The sequence below is a fragment of the Gadus chalcogrammus genome, chromosome 3 (genome assembly GCF_026213295.1).
Source record: "Gadus chalcogrammus isolate NIFS_2021 chromosome 3, NIFS_Gcha_1.0, whole genome shotgun sequence".
NCBI classification, from domain to species: domain Eukaryota; kingdom Metazoa; phylum Chordata; class Actinopteri; order Gadiformes; family Gadidae; genus Gadus; species Gadus chalcogrammus.
Window position 1 is genome coordinate 27,706,529 of NC_079414.1, and position 15,965 is coordinate 27,722,493.

At 50.0% G+C, this 15,965-nt stretch overlaps 1 protein-coding gene across 1 annotated transcript; it reads left to right on the plus strand.

Annotated features, from left to right (window-relative positions):
* The first annotated feature begins 2,381 nt into the window (after window positions 1–2,381).
* ldb1b (LIM-domain binding 1b) lies at window positions 2,382–13,214 on the plus strand. Its single transcript, XM_056587120.1, has 11 exons — window positions 2,382–2,481; window positions 5,291–5,393; window positions 6,212–6,256; window positions 6,712–6,787; window positions 6,916–7,018; window positions 8,005–8,177; window positions 9,008–9,130; window positions 9,650–9,733; window positions 10,651–10,774; window positions 11,140–11,285; window positions 12,462–13,214. Exons 2-11 carry the CDS (start codon window positions 5,374–5,376, stop codon window positions 12,690–12,692), a joined length of 1,125 nt encoding a protein of 374 aa, XP_056443095.1. The 5' UTR covers window positions 2,382–2,481; window positions 5,291–5,373; the 3' UTR covers window positions 12,693–13,214.
* The last annotated feature ends 2,751 nt before the right edge of the window (window positions 13,215–15,965 follow it).

Genomic DNA, 15,965 nt, shown 5'->3' on the forward strand with positions numbered 1-15,965 from the left:
GTGAGTAAGCCTGCAATCCTTATCCTGTCAACCCCCTCCACACCCGTGGCTGCGAGGCGCGCGCACACCCCGGGATTAACACGGCCGCATGTACCATTTCAATGGCTGAGATTTGGTCTCACACGCACACACTCACACGCTCACACGCTCACACGCACGCAGGATTAACCCCTTCTGTGTCCGTCCTTGCACGGCGACTCTTTAGCCCCACTCCAGCCGGGACACCGTTGACTCCTCCGTCGCACGTTGCCATGGCTACAGGGATCTTTGAACGTGAGATAGGCAAATCCATATAAGTCAGGCTCTGCGCGGCCGACCGCCACTCGTAGCTACCGCCGCCTCCCCTCCCCCCCACGATGAGACCTCACCAGAGGGGAGAGAGGGGAAGAGACGTGGAGGGGAGGGGGGGGGGTGGCATAGGATGGAGCTCAGGGCTCTCAGCGCTAACGTCTTCATGCTCAGAGCTGGACTCTGAGCTGGACTCTAGACTGAGCTGGACTCAAGACTCTGAGCTGGGCTCTGAGCTGGACTCTAGACTGAGCTGGACTCTAGACTCTGAGCTGGACTCTAGACTCTGAGCTGGACTCTAGACTCTGAGCTGGACTCTAGACTCTGAGCTGGACTCTAGACTGAGCTGGACTCTAGACTCTGAGCTAGACTCTGAGCTGGACTCTAGACTGAGCTGGACTCTAGACTCTGAGCTGAACCATAGACTCTGTGCTGGACTCTAGACTCTGAGCTGGACTCTAGACTCTGAGCTGGACTCTAGACTCTGAGCTGGACTCTAGACTCTGAGCTGGACTCTAGACTGAGCTGGACTCTAGACTCTGAGCTGGACTCTAGACTCTGAGCTGGACTCTAGACTCTGAGCTAGACTCGGAGCTGGACTCTAGACTCTGAGCTGAACTCTAGACTCTGAGCTGGACTCTAGACTCTGAGCTGGACTCTAGACTGAGCTGGACTCTAGACTCTGAGCTGGACTCTAGACTCTGAGCTGGACTCTAGACTCTGAGCTAGACTCGGAGCTGGACTCTAGACTCTGAGCTGAACTCTAGACTCTGAGCTAGACTCGGAGCTGGACTCTAGACTCTGAGCTGGACTCTAGACTGTGAGCTAGACTCTGAGCTGGGCTCCGTGTGTCGCGTTGTAGAATTTCACTCCTACAGACTCAGGTCTTCCCCCTTCTCGGTGGTGACTTTGGGTTTAGTGGTAGCGAGTGAATAGGTTTGTTTTGAGTGTGATTCTTAAATTCCACTTCTTTGAACACCTGCTGTTATTCGCCTCGGAGGAAAAAAATCCTCGGTTTACAAAATGACCAGGTTGAAAACAACAGCCCATAATTAAGGAATGGGTCACATCGTGCAAACAACTGTTGGCCAATAAGAGACCAGTAGTCTCCAAAACTGGTAAATATTATTATTAACGGAAAGATGCTGAATACCCAGCACACTGAAAAACAGATGATAATTCATATATCATTCAAATATCAAGACTAATGGAAATATATCAATACATATTTAAATGCATCGATTTTCACCAACCTCTTTTTTGGGTGACTTAAAGAAAGTGATATAATAATATAATAAACGTGTTTTATTCTAGAATAACACACACACACACACACACACACACACACACACACACACACACACACACACACACACACACACACACACACACACACACACACACACACACACACACACACACACACACACACAATCATAAATGTCTTGCTTAAACTTCGGAGGGCCTGCCCTGTGGAGACGGACCCTGGTCCTGTTCCACGGGACTCTGGCTCCTATCAGGCTGCTGAATCAGCAATAGTCTGCATATGCATCCTTAATGACACATGACGGCGGGGCATCTCTGAGAATACCGTGCTTTAATGCCTGTCTGAATAACGCGCACGCCCTGACCTGATGTGCACTAATTAGACCCCAAAAAAACAATTACGCTAAATATTGTTGTCGGCTGTCATGCATTTCGAGCGTATTAGTGTATTAGGCCAATTTACATCTGTGCCATTTTAAAGGAAAACGATGTACGGGAAAGTGCTTCGCAGACAGCCTGTGTGTGCAGCGAGGTGGGGGAGGGAGCAGGGGAGAGGGGAGGAGAGGTTGTTGATGCTCACCCCCCCCCCCCCCCCCCCCCCCCCAGCCACAGAGGAGAGGAGCGAATGCATTGCGCAGGGAGAGCAGGAGGAGGAGGAGGGCCTACAGCTATTGTTCATGTCCGCCGTGAACAAAGGGCTCATCGGGGTCTGCGTCAGCCCACAGCAGGTCCAGTCTACCCCCAAGGCCTCATGCTGGACTAAACCACCGATAAACCCCCGAACCCCGCTCGGTTGTCCCGTCCGCCGGTCCCGCTGAGCCGGTCCCGTCCGTCCCGGTGCGCCGTGGTGTTGGAGCGGCCCTGCGCGTCTTTACGCACGGAGCGCAGCGTCCTGTAAACACCCCGTCTCCCGGAGCTCCTCAGCAGGTAAAGAGACCCCTTTACCCTCCCCCCCGCCGAGGGGGTCCGAGCCCCGGGGAGACCCGAACGGTGTCCCCTCCCCGGCCCGGGTCGGACTGGATGCGGGTTCTGCGTCTTGTTTTCGGGGCTTTTTGTCGTTAAATCGCCCAGGCTAAAGGGGTTAGCATTGCGGCTAACGTTAGCCCAACAAGCTACGAGAAGCTTAATGCTACCGTTAGCGGAGGGGCTGCAGGCCCGGGGGTCCGGCTCGGGGTCCCCGGGTTGGGTGATCGATATCTGGTGTGTTGTGGCGTGACCGCAGTCCTCGGACTGAGGGTCGTAATGAACCAAAGAACTAGAGAAACAGAAACACAGCTCGGCTCCGAGCCGTGATCACCGAGCTAGCTGTTAGCATAGCTTTGCTATTGTAGCTCTGCCGACTCCCATGAATACTTAATACCCAATACTTATTACGGAATACTTATCAGAGTACCGGGAGAGCCCGCTGTGCACCGCGGGGTGAGAATACTATAGTTAACAGGAAATGCAATTTCTAATTAGTATCGGAGCCGTGATTAAAACCTGCAGGCTTAAGACGGTGATCATAACCTGGTGAACGGTCAACCCTTCAGATGAACGCATTAAACTGAGCAGAGATGCGGAGGTTAGGTTCTGTTTTAATGCTTTGGTTCCTATTGGTCCATATTATATATTGATGACCTGAGTCCGTGAGACTCACCTGACTGTGTGTGTGTGTTTTTGTGGTCCTGTGTGTGTGTGAGATGTTTGTCTGGGCCTGTGTGTGTGTGTATAATGTTTTTGTCTGCCTGTGTGTTTGTGGGCCTGTGATGTTTGTGTTCCTGTGTGTGTGTGATTGTGTTCCTGTGTGTGTGCGTGTGTTTGTGTTCCCGTGTGTGCGTGTGTTTGTGTTTAATGGCTGTAAGTTGTAAGAGGAGAGAGGAGCAGGATTCCCAGTAGAGGAAGTGAGTCTGCTGATGTGATTGTGACGGCCTGTCATTAACCACCAAAGGAAAGCAGAGCAGCTAATGGGGCTCTCAACAACTAATGGACACATAACTATTGATTATTTATTTATCTCTCCATTTGTTTTTCTATGGCAGGGCGGTCATCGTTGCTCACTTGTGCTTCTCATCGCGTGTAAACAGAAGTTATTACAGACATTTATAGTCGCTAAATGTATGCCTCCTGGATTATTTAAAGACTGCTTTCTATCTAAGTTACAAAAACATTGCGCTTGCAATCCCACGCATGGAGAGTAGAATTCACCGTTACAAATATCAGTGTTTTGGTTACAAATATCGCTGTCTTGAAGGTGTGGTTCTAAGATGTAGTAAAAAGCCAGATCCCAACAACTGTCTATCCCCACCCCCTCTCTTCAAATAACTCTGTTAGAGTTCCCTCTCTGTGATACAATCCAGCCAGAATCCCTCCAATTGGTTTAGGACTGCTTACCTTTGGGAGAAGTACTTCTAAATCCATTGATTGGCCCATTTCATCTCAGAGATTGTCTTCCTCCTCTGAAAGGTGGCCATGCCGTCTCCTTAATGCAGACTTACCCCAGATGCTACAATATCCCAAATTCAATAAGAACAGAAATGCTTTTCTTCTAGGACTGAGTGAATATCACATCCTGTGCAGCCAACTCTTGAATTCACATGAATGATCTGCATGTCAACACTGACTGAATCATTCAAACACACGGCCCTGTATTGAACATGCACAGACAGACAGACAGACAGGAAGTAGAGAAGCTAAGTGAGGCGTAGAGCAGAGGTTATGACCCCACATCCGCAACGGCTTGTCAGCCTTTTTAACTGTGTGTGTGTGCGTGTGCGTGTGCGCGCGCACACCAGCCATCAGTCCATCCATGAGAGGAGAGCGGTTTAGGGTCGGTGTTATCTGGTTAGAAAAAGCATGCAGCCTAACTTCTATGTTCACCTGAACCCGTACCAGAGGCCATCATGCCGTGTGTTTTGTTGAAGCCCATCATGTCCACCAATGACCAGCCACAGTACAGGAAACGGTAGGGCTGAACGATTTGGGGAAATAATCGAAGTGTGATTATGCAATTTTTCTTTTTAAATTACCTCATGGTCTGTATTATTCACTAAACAAGCAAAACATCTTTCTAGAGTGTGACCAACACAACTTTGGAAGCAGTCGACATATAAACTGCTCTTTCCTTTTGGCCAGGCCTGTGTTGAGATTAATTGAATTTGGTATTATGACATCTTTTTACTTTTGAATTTTAAAATAAAAATAAATAGAGATCTTCCTGATCTCAAGTCAGTAACAAATCCAAAATGTATATAATATTAATATATAATAATATTTTTTCGCAGCCTTTGCTATTTGCAAATGGCATTCTATCCCATGGCGATGTTGGTTTGAATTGGATTCATCGTTCAGCCCAAGGAGATAGTGTTATCACCGGAGCGCGTTTTACGTCCTTTCGGTACACTTCACAGCATCGTCCTGAATTAAGTACCTAGTAGTAATTAATGAAGTAGCATTGTAAACAGTGTATTGAAATGGATACAGATGGAAGGTGTGGTAGTTTGAGTCAAAACCTTTCTCCTTTGGCTCTCTTGTTTTAAACCTTATATTCATAACGGAATGACCAGTACAGTCACGGTGAACCTAGATATTAACACGTATGATATCACTGTTAATGTGACCTTACTGTTAATGTTACATTACTGCTGCCTGGCAGCCCTACGCTGTAGAGAGCTGCTGTTGACCTCTCTGTATCTCCCTCCCTTCTCTCCCTCCCTTCCTCCCTCCCTCCCTCTCTCCCCCCCCCCCCCCCCCCCAGGCTGTTCGTCCAAGTCGTTCAAGCTGTACTCACCCAAGGAGCCTCCGAACGGTAGCGCCTTCCCCCCCTTCCACCCCGGCACCATGCTGGACAGAGACGTGGGGTGAGTCGCCGTCCAGCCGGGCTGATAGAACCGCGCCCCCCCCCCCCCCCCCCCCCCCCCCCCCCCTCCTCCACCACCACTCCCCCCTCCTCCTCCATCAACACCCCCTCCTCCTGCAGCCCGTGTCCACCACCACCCCCTCTTCCTCCTCCACCAACACCCCACCTCCAACACCACCTCCCCTCCACTCCTCCACCGCCACCTCCCCTCCACTCCTCCACCACCACCCCCTCTTCCTCCTCCACCAACACCACCTCCCCTCCACTCCCCCACCGCCACCACCCCTCCTCGGCTGACAAATTAACCCGCAGAAAGTGGCTCAGCTAACCTCAAAATCTATCGTCGTCGTTGTTGTTGTTGTTGTTGTTGCTGCTGCTGCTACATAGATGTTGGGCTGTGCTGGTTTATCTCCTCGCCGTGTGTGTGTGTGTGTGTGTGTGTGTGTGTGTGTGTGTGTGTGTGTGTGTGTGTGTGTGTGTGTGTGTGTGTGTGTGTGTGTGTGTGTGTGTGTGTGTGTGTGTGTGTGTGTGTGTGTGTTAATGGAGCAGATGAATGGCGTCGTTATTAAGTTTGCAGAAGTGCTGCACATTTATTGCCTCATCTGGTGTTTGTGCACAGGCGTCTTAAACCTATAATTGTCTCGTTACAGCGTTAATGTCGTAATAGTCGAGTTCGACCGTTTTTGTGTGTTTTCATTTTAGAACTTTGAAAACTGCGGTAAACCTGAACAGAATCCTCCTGAACTTGTGTGTGTGTGTGGAGTATCGCTTATTAATAGTCTCCTTGTCTTTAACCCCCTGCTCTCTCTCTTTCTGCAGTCCCACTCCGATGTATCCGCCCACGTACCTGGAGCCTGGCATCGGGTGAGAGCCTACAGGGCCTGTCTCGCTCTCCTCCCCTCCAACACGAGGCCAGGTTTCTAGCCTGGCCGGTCGCAGCCTCTTTGATTCCATTTAGAGTTGTTCCGATACCGTTTTTTCCTTCCCGATACCGATTTGTGAACATGAGTATAGGTTTAGTATCTTTTCCCTTGTAGTAAATTAGTCACGTGACGGTATCGGATCGGCCCATAGACTTGCGTACCTGCAGATACCCAATACTGCATCTTAAGCAGTATTGGAGAGAAACTTCCGATACTGGTATCGGTATCAAAACAACTCTAATTCGATTACTGAAGCTAGTCTGGAACTAACAGAGTCGAGACAACATGGAATCGGCCCTGATCTCCATTTGGTCAGGGTGTCTCGGCCGGTGGGTCCTCATGCCGTGTGCTCCTCTCCCTCCTGGTGTCTCATGCCTTCTCTCTCTGCGTTCACAGAAGGCACACGCCGTACGGCAACCAGACCGACTACAGAATATTTGAGCTCAACAAACGGCTACAGAACTGGACAGAGGTATTTGACCTCTAAAGCATGTTTTCTTTTTTCCAAAGACTCAAAAGTTGTAGCTATTTGGTGAATAAAGACATGCAGGCACACACCAGAAGCAGCGCCGTCTTGTTCTTACCGCTGTCTGTCCGCAGGAGTGCGATAACCTCTGGTGGGACGCCTTCACCACAGAGTTCTTTGAAGATGACGCGATGCTCACCATCACCTTCTGCTTGGAGGACGGACCCAAACGCTACAGTAAGAGTCTGCGCCGCACGCCGGGCTACCAGCGCCGCCTGCAGCCGCAGGGGACGCCTGCAGCTGTTCACTCTGTGGACTCCACGTCCACGGAGTGGTTCAGAGGAGGAGGGACCAATTTGTTTACATTTACATTGAGGGCGTTTAGCAGACGCCAAATGCGACTTACAATAAGTACATTTGTCAGAAGAAAGAGATACAACGATGTATCGCTGTCGGCAAAGTCAGGATGTTTATAGAACACAGTGCAAAGCACTAACCATCACTAGGTTAACCCATTCCCCGTATACAACAGGGATAGATATCTCCTTATCTTAATTTAACTGAGTTGGATTTGGGAAAATAACTTCTGTATAAGAAAAGAGAAATGCACCTTTCCGGTTCCCAGATCACTGTGCTGTTGCTCGATGTGTCCGGATGAGACACCACCTTGGAAGTGGTGGATTCGTCTGTTTCTCTGTGAGGGAATGTGTGAATGCACTGCATTGGTTTTGGCCTGCAGAAGATGTGTGCAGCCATAGGTTATATGAGAACAGAGATGGCCAGGTGTACCTGAGACCATTCACACTCACTTTGTGTGTTTGCCCACCTGTGTCTCAACCTTCCAATGTCAACGTCCTGCTCTTCCGCTGGGAGACTTTTTAATGATGGGTCTAGCATCAAGCTCAAAGCTGTGGCCTTGATAGTTTAGGAGATTAGTTCATGGCGAATGTCAATGCGCTCTAGTGTGAAGGAAACCCAGACCCCTTTAACCTGTAGCTCTTCTTCAGTGACGCATGGCTCAGATAACATGGAGCTCATGGAGATTGCAAACCTTGACGCGTTTCAAAACTCTGTGTTTTGAAACGCGGCTTTCACACCGCTTTCAAACCTCAACAAGTTTCTACCCTGGACGTGTGTAACATGTTTCTAGCCTCTTGTGTTTCTGGACATGTGTAACGTGTTTCTAACCTCTTGTGTCTCCCGTGTCTCCCTTGTCTCTCCAGCCATTGGCAGGACGTTGATCCCGCGGTACTTCCGGAGTATATTTGAAGGGGGCGCCACTGAGCTGTACTACGTCCTGAAACACCCCAAGGAGTCGTTCCACAACAACTTCGTGTCCCTGGACTGCGACCAGTGCACCATGGTCACGCAGAACGGAAAGCCCATGTTCACACAGGTGCGTGGTTGTGCGTGCTCCTGAAGTTGTGCGCTTGGTTTACCTTTGTGGTCAGATAGACCAGCCTTGTGTGTTTATGGTGAGCAATGTGGTGATGTTTGATTTGCACTGTAGAGCCACAAGCTTTTATGATAAATAAATGATAAATGGACTGCTTTTTTAGAGCCCTTTTCAACCAGTATATACTGCATAATATTCACTGATTCACGCACACATTCACAGCCAGCCACTCAACGGCTGTTTCTGTGGCAGTAGACTGGTAAACTAGAAGACGTATTTGTCAAAAGTTTACTTTTTGCAACTGACAATCCCTGGGCATATATTGCTTGATAGTTAGCATTACGCACATAGAGCGGGTTTCAGCACAGGGATAGTTTGGCTAGCAATTTAACTTTTTCTTTCACAGCATTTTAGCCCTAAAAAATACCTTTTTATCCAAAGCGACTTATGACGGTCCATTCACACTGAGACAAATAAAACATGCAAGGTGACAGCCAGCCCGTCAGAAGAAGTTAGGTTTTTAAGGTCTCTTGCTCAGGGAACCTTCGACGCTAAGCTTGGAGGAGCCCGGGATCGAACTAGCAACCAAATAGTACTAACTTTATCGGTTGATTCCCAAAACCTCTTAATTTCTGCACCAAACTTTAGTAATGCAGAGAGAAGCACAGGAGCAGTTCAGTGGAACAAAACATGTGGTCGGCCTGTAACAAACTGAACCCTGCACCGTTTGGAGTCCAGAGGAGCACTCTGTCCTCGTCTGAACCTTCCTGTCCTGGTGGTGTGTTCAGGCCACCGTTACGTCAGTCTGACCTCTGACCTTCCCCCACCAGGTGTGTGTGGAGGGGCGGCTGTACCTGGAGTTCATGTTCGACGACATGATGCGGATAAAGACGTGGCACTTCAGCATCCGGCAGCACCGCGAGCTCATCCCCCGCAGCATCCTGGCCATGCACGTGAGTGACCCTCACCCCTCCTGGCTCGCTCTGACGCCTCACTCTCACGCTCGCGCCTCACTCTCACGTCTCACTCTGACACCTCACGCTCACGCTCACGCCTCACTCTCACGTCTCACTCTGACACCTCACTCTCACGCCTCACTCTCACGTCTCACTCTGACACCTCACTCTCACGCTCGCGCCTCACTCTCACTCTCACGTCTCACACTCACGTCTCACTCTGACACCTCACGCTCGCGTCTCACACTCACGTCTCACTCTCGCGTCTCACACTCACGTCTCACTCTCACGTCTCACACTCACGTCTCACTCTCACGTCTCACACTCGCGTAAACCACTCACGTCTCACTCTCGTATATCACTATCACGTCTCACTCTCCGACTCACAATCGCGTAAACCCTCACACTCCCTTTCTCACCATTTCTTAACACCCTCATAGTCGCGTCATAGTCTCATGTCTCACTCTCACGTATCCCGTCAGTGTCTCACTCTCACACTGTTCCTCCCCCCCCCAGGCCCAGGACCCTCAGATGTTGGACCAGCTGTCCAAAAACATCACGAGATGTGGCCTGTCCAACTCCACCCTCAACTACCTCCGAGTGAGTAGCACCACCTCACCTCTCTCCCTCCTGTTACTACGCCTCCTGTGATCAGTGTGTCATGTGACCTCCGGTTCCTCCCCTTTCCCCGTACTCGTGCGTTGTGGAGGTCGAGTGTGGGACAGTCGGCGTGAGGCGAGTCTTCAGATTGGCTGGTGTTGCTAATGTCTCCGTTATGGAGCTGTGGTTGTGAGTGTTCTCTGAGGAGAGGAGCTACGAGGCCTACTGAGGGGGGGGGGGGGGGTTGGCCCATGGGCCTTTGGTGAACAACAACCGCAGGACGGTTCAGTTGGGCCGAACGGGATAGTGGAACTCTATGGAAAGTCAAAGGGCTGATATTCTGCCACCAGTTGTGAGTGTGAAAAAAATGGCCAGCCGTTTGAAAATCTGCCCTTCCCTGTGTTTTAGTGACATCACGATTGGGCGTGTTCACCTAGATATATGACGGATAGGTCAGCAACAACAGTCCACTGGGTAGGCTGGTAGACTGATCTATCCAGCATACGTCTAGGTGGGAACGCCCACTTGTGATGTCACTAAAACACAGCAAATGGCAGATTTTCAAGCGGCTTGTAGCGGCTGACACTCCCACCTGGTGGCGTCATATCACCCCTTAAATTGGGGTTTATTGGGGTGTCATTGGGTCATGCAAGTGTCCGTGTGTGGACTGGAGTTGTACTAGTAAACGGTAATCTGCTGTTACTCCAGTTCCTAACGATCGTGTGACTCCTCGGGTCTTTGGCCTTCAGTGGCTTCCCTCTCACCACCGACTAGAGCCGGTGGTCATTTTTTTTCTGAGACCCTCAGACCTTGAAAAAGTCATCCCAGCCCCCCACACCCCCAGTCCCTAACTTCAGACCCTATGAGACCCTGCCTCTGCCGCTCAGCCTCATGGACCCCCCCTTTCTCCTCCTCAGCTGTGTGTGATCCTGGAGCCCATGCAGGAGCTGATGTCCAGACACAAGACGTACAGCCTCAGCCCTCGGGACTGCCTCAAGACCTGCCTCTTCCAGAAGTGGCAGCGGATGGTCGCTCCCCCAGGTAGGTCCCCCCAGCACCTGGAACACAGGCTAACGACGGAGATAACGACCGACGGAGCTAACGACCGACGGGGCTAACGACCGACGGGGCTAACGACCGACGGGGCTAACGACCGACGGGGCTAACGACCGACGGGGCTAGCGACGGACGGGGCTGACGACCGACGGGGCTAGCGACAGACGGGGCTAGCGACAGACGGGGCTAGCGACGGACGGGGCTGATGACAGACGGTGCTAGCGACCGACGGGGCTGACGACAACAACAACTCAGAGCTAGCGACGGCGCTAGCGACAGCGACTCGGGGCTAGCGACGGGGCTAACGGTGGGGCTAACTACCCGGTGCTAACCCGCTGCCTCCTGTGTAGCGGAGCCGGCCCGCCAGGCCCCCAACAAGCGGCGGAAGCGTAAGATGTCGGGCGGCAGCACCATCAGCGGGGGCGGGACCAACAACAACAGCAACAGCAAGAAGAAGAGCCCCGCCAGCGGCTTCCCGCTGTCCAGCCAGGTCCCGGTGAGTCCACAGCTCCCCCTAATGGGCGCCTAGGGTACTGCACCTCTAGTGAGGACGCAGCCTTCACCCCTTGGTGAACAGAATAACGGAGATGCTGAGAAATAATGGATATTTGTTAGGGCAACAGTAGCTCAGGAGGATGGTGACCGGAAGGTCGCTGGTTCGATCCCCGGCTCCTCCTAGTGGAGCGTCGAGGTTTCCCTGAGGCCCCCCCCCTGACTGCTGCTGACCAGCTGGCTGTCGCCCTGCGGGGCTGACTCCGCCGTCGGTGTGTGAATGAATGGTTGTACGTCAATTTAGATAAAAATCCCTAAATGTGAATCTTTTTTGACGTCTTTAGAGGTGACGTATGATACCACAAGGTGTGAGTGTGATCAGCCATTATGCACCTGTGATGTCAGAGGCAGCAGGCTTGTAACGGATGATCACACTCCCACCTGGTGGTATAATATGTCCCCTTTAAGAAGTATTGTGTTGGATTTGATATGGATGTTGGCCGCCCAACAGCTTACCCTACGTTGCTGAATGAGCTCCGATGGGTGGTGCTAAACCTTTCATTTGCGGGGGGTTTATTGCCCCTGTGTGTTTGCGTTACCTTCTCCTTATGACTTGTTAGACAGACCCTATACTTATTTCCTGAGCTCTATATATTTGCTCTATGTGGTGGTGGTGCGGCGCAGTGTGTGTGTCTTACACGCACTTCCTTATGCTGTTCAAACACCACCTGCTCTGAGAGGAGATGAAGCCATCGATTCTGCCTTAGAGCGACCAGCGAGGGGTCCGCTCTACCGGTTAAGTTAACCTGTTAACTAAATAAAGAGAAAACAAATAATCTGCATCGAGGGCGGCGTGAGGCTCAGGAGGCAGAGCGGGTCGGCTGGTGACCAGAAGGTCGCTGGTTCGATCCCCGGCTCCTCCTAGCGGAGTGTGGAGGTGTCCCTGAGCGAGACGCCTCACCCTGACTGCTGCTGACCAGCTGGCTGTCGCCCTGCGGGGCTGACTCCGCCATCGGGGTGGGGAATGAATGAGTGTGTGAGTGTTGGTCAGTATTGTAAGGCGGTTAGAAAGCGCGGAATAAGCGCGGTCCATTTAGCATCCATCTTACCCAGCATGCACTGGTGCACCACGACCTCGCCCGCTGACCCCCCTCTCTCCCCCCCCCCCCCCCCCCTACAGGACGTGATGGTGGTGGGCGAGCCCACCCTGATGGGCGGGGAGTTCGGCGACGAGGACGAGCGCCTGATCACGCGGCTGGAGAACACGCAGTTCGACGCGGCCAACGGGCTGGACGACGAGGACAGCTTCAACAACTCCCCGGCGCTGGGGGCCAACTCGCCCTGGAACAACAAGGCCCCCTCCAGCCAGGAGAGCAAGAGCGACAACCCCACCTCCCAGGCCTCCCAGTAGAGCCCCCCCCCCCCCCCTTCTCTCTCTCTCTCTCTCTCTCTCTCTCTCTCTCTCTCTCTCTCCACGACCCTCCCTCCAGACCCCCCCCCCCCTCTCAGCCATGTGAGCAAGACCCTACTGACCCCAGACATCACTTAAAGAGCCCAGATTTATCAAACCACTGACCCCACCCCGCCTTCGGGGGGGGGGGCCGGCGCGGCCAGGACTGATGCGGCCCCCGTGAAGCGGTCGTGGAGCCCAGGGAGACGGCTCCGTGTGAAGAAAGAAGAGGAGGTGGTCACTGTTTGGGTCAGCGACTCTCTTCCCCAGCTCTTTGGCTCCGTGTTCCTCCTCCTCCTCCTGCTCCTCCTCCTCCTCCTCCTCCTCCTCCTCCTGCTCCTCCCAACTCATACATGAATGTTATGTCTGTTCTCAGATCCTTTTTAAAGTTCATACGGTGACTCGATTTTAATGTGAAGCGCGGGAGAGGGAGAAGGTTCTGCTGGGGGAGGAGACAGAGGAGTCTATATTTAAGCGTGCATGTGAGGGGAGGGGAGGGGAGAGGAGGGGCTGCCCAAGGCGGGGGGGGGGGGGGGGGGGCTCTGGGCTTGTGCCCCTGGTCGGCCTCTCAGCCTGACGCTACATTCTGGTCCGCTGGCCGCGCAGAGCCATCCTGCAGCCACACAGAGGAGAGGTGTGTGTGTCTGTGTGGATGGGTGGGTGGGTGTGTGTGTGTGTCTGTGTGGGTGTGTTTGGGTGTCTGTGTGTGGATGTGTGTGTATGGGCAGGGGTTTGTGTGTGCGTGAACTCCAAAAAGGTAAATAACATAATTGGGGCCATGCGACAGCAAGTTGACCAGAGTATAGAATCACTTTGAGAGACCATTCAAATTCAGAGACTAGATGAACTTCACTGTGGCACTAGGGATAGGACACACACACACACACACACACACACACACACACACACACACACCTGAAGAAACACACACATACCAACACAACTGAAGAAACACACACACACCAACACAATTGAAGAAACACACGCACACCAACACAACTGAAGAAACACACACACCTCAACACAGCTGAAGAAACACACGCACACACCCACACACCTCAACACAGCTGAAGAAACACACACACACACACACACACACACACACACAAACACACACACACCTGTCAACACAGCTGAAGAACTCGATTCTCCTAGTGCCCAAGCACTCTTTGCGTAGACTGCAGCAAATCCATTCTTTTGAAAAGAGAGCATTTAAATACACACGCACACACACAATGATGACACATTTAAGAGTTTTTATACCAGTATCTATTTCCCTAGAATGTTTTTTATTTGTATTAAACTCCTTACTTTCAATTGTTACTTTTTTATTTTCTACCGATATCGAGCTACAGCTGCAGACCTAAGGAGCAACACAGGACTTTTGAACCCCCCCTCCTCTCTAAAATATATGGTTTCTATCTTTTATGTTCATAAAAGAGAAAGTTAGTGTGGATGTTTTTATTTAGTCCTTTTTTCACTTTTGAAGATCTGACTCTTTTGTGTATTTGTGCTTGTATATTTAAGGTAGTAGCAAAGTTCTGTCTGACTGTAATGATAATAAAATGTATTCTTACTTAGATTTGCCTAAAAGCCATCTTGATCTAACGTAAAGAAAAAGGAAAGCAAGAGACCCCCCCCCCGGCCCCCCCCTCTGTCGTCAGGCTCATCCATCTCATCCTTCCGTTCTGTTCTCTGCCGTGTATCTGGAGAAGGTTCCGGCACCGTCACCGTGGAGACGGGACTCGGGCCTGCGGGCTTGGTTTGTTTTTGATTTCTATTTATTATGGGATTTGCAGGCATTCACTCGGTCTTGTATATTGTTTCACGCACACTGGTAATACGTTTCAGCTCTTTGTTAAGTTCCCTTTACGTTGTGACTTTACGCCACTGTCTTTGAAACCGCACGTTGGATTCATCATAAAGTTATTTTCATTTTTCAAACCTTTTCTGGTGAACGAAATTAGATTGGCCTATTTTCTTGGTAGCAATGCAAAGTCTCTGTTCCTTTTGTAAATACAACGAAGGCTGCGTCCTGTACATTTAAACCCCATCGCCATTCTCTCCAGCAACAGTGACAAATGAATTTAATGGTTCCTTGTTCCCTCCTCCGCAAACCCTGTAGAAAAATAATTGTTTGATATATATTTTTTTGATTTGGTTAGTTCTTTCCCTTGATTATTAATGTATGGTACCAATAAAAAGATACATTTTCACTTTAATTGCTCACAGAATCTTCCTCACTCACTAGAACGTGGATGTAAATGTAAAGGCCTGTGGTGTGGGATATGAAAATAGATTATCTTTTTAAATAGTGATTTCATTAGTTCCTAAAAATCTTAAATGTAATTTCTAATTAAAAATACATGGAATCAAGGGTAAGATTTTCTCATAGCATCATTATTGTGATAATTCAATAGGTGTGTAGTAATATATCTATAGGTATATCTCTATATATATGAAATGAAGGTTCAATGAGCCAACAGAGGACATTTCTGACATTCGAGCAGTATGGATGGATTTGAATCATAAGCCTACGTTTGCTTTCAGAAGCCAGTAGGAGCTGGTAGCCTGGTAGCCTGGGTTCGAGGGAATAGCATTAAAGAGGGTTCTCTCTCTCTATCTCTGTTTCTCTCTGGGTCGGGAGACAGTCAGGTCAACCAGGATTAATAAACGCACACAGAGAACATATTAATTCCCTTTCTGCACACAGAACCTTTATCTGAGGATTAGGGGGCAAAGTAGGCAAGAGACAGATCTGTTTTAGTCCTTTATTGCTCCACAGCAACAGACTATCGCTGTTGTGTTTCCCAAAAAGGTATCAATTGTAAATAAGCGCACCTAAAAATTATACCTGTTAAAAGATTATACCTTAAAATTATACCTGTTTCCTTTGGAGAAAATTAAATACACGACTAAACATGACTGATGCCACAGTGGTCGATTTAACCTCAGCATTCTATCTTTTTAAAATACATATATTTTTTATTTAATAAAGGCACAATATGAGCATTTCAAGTAACCTTCGCATTTGTTTAAATTAATTTAAGTCTCAAACTTATAATACATTTATTGCTAATGATGTGATATGACTTCATTCAGTCCTGCTTGTTCAGCTCTAGCTTTAATGAACACGTCTCAGTCGTTGGCCTAAGGTTCAAATATTATTTAATTGACCAATTTTATCTAGACTTTGCTGTCCCGTTAAATAATGAATTTAGTTCATCATCGGTC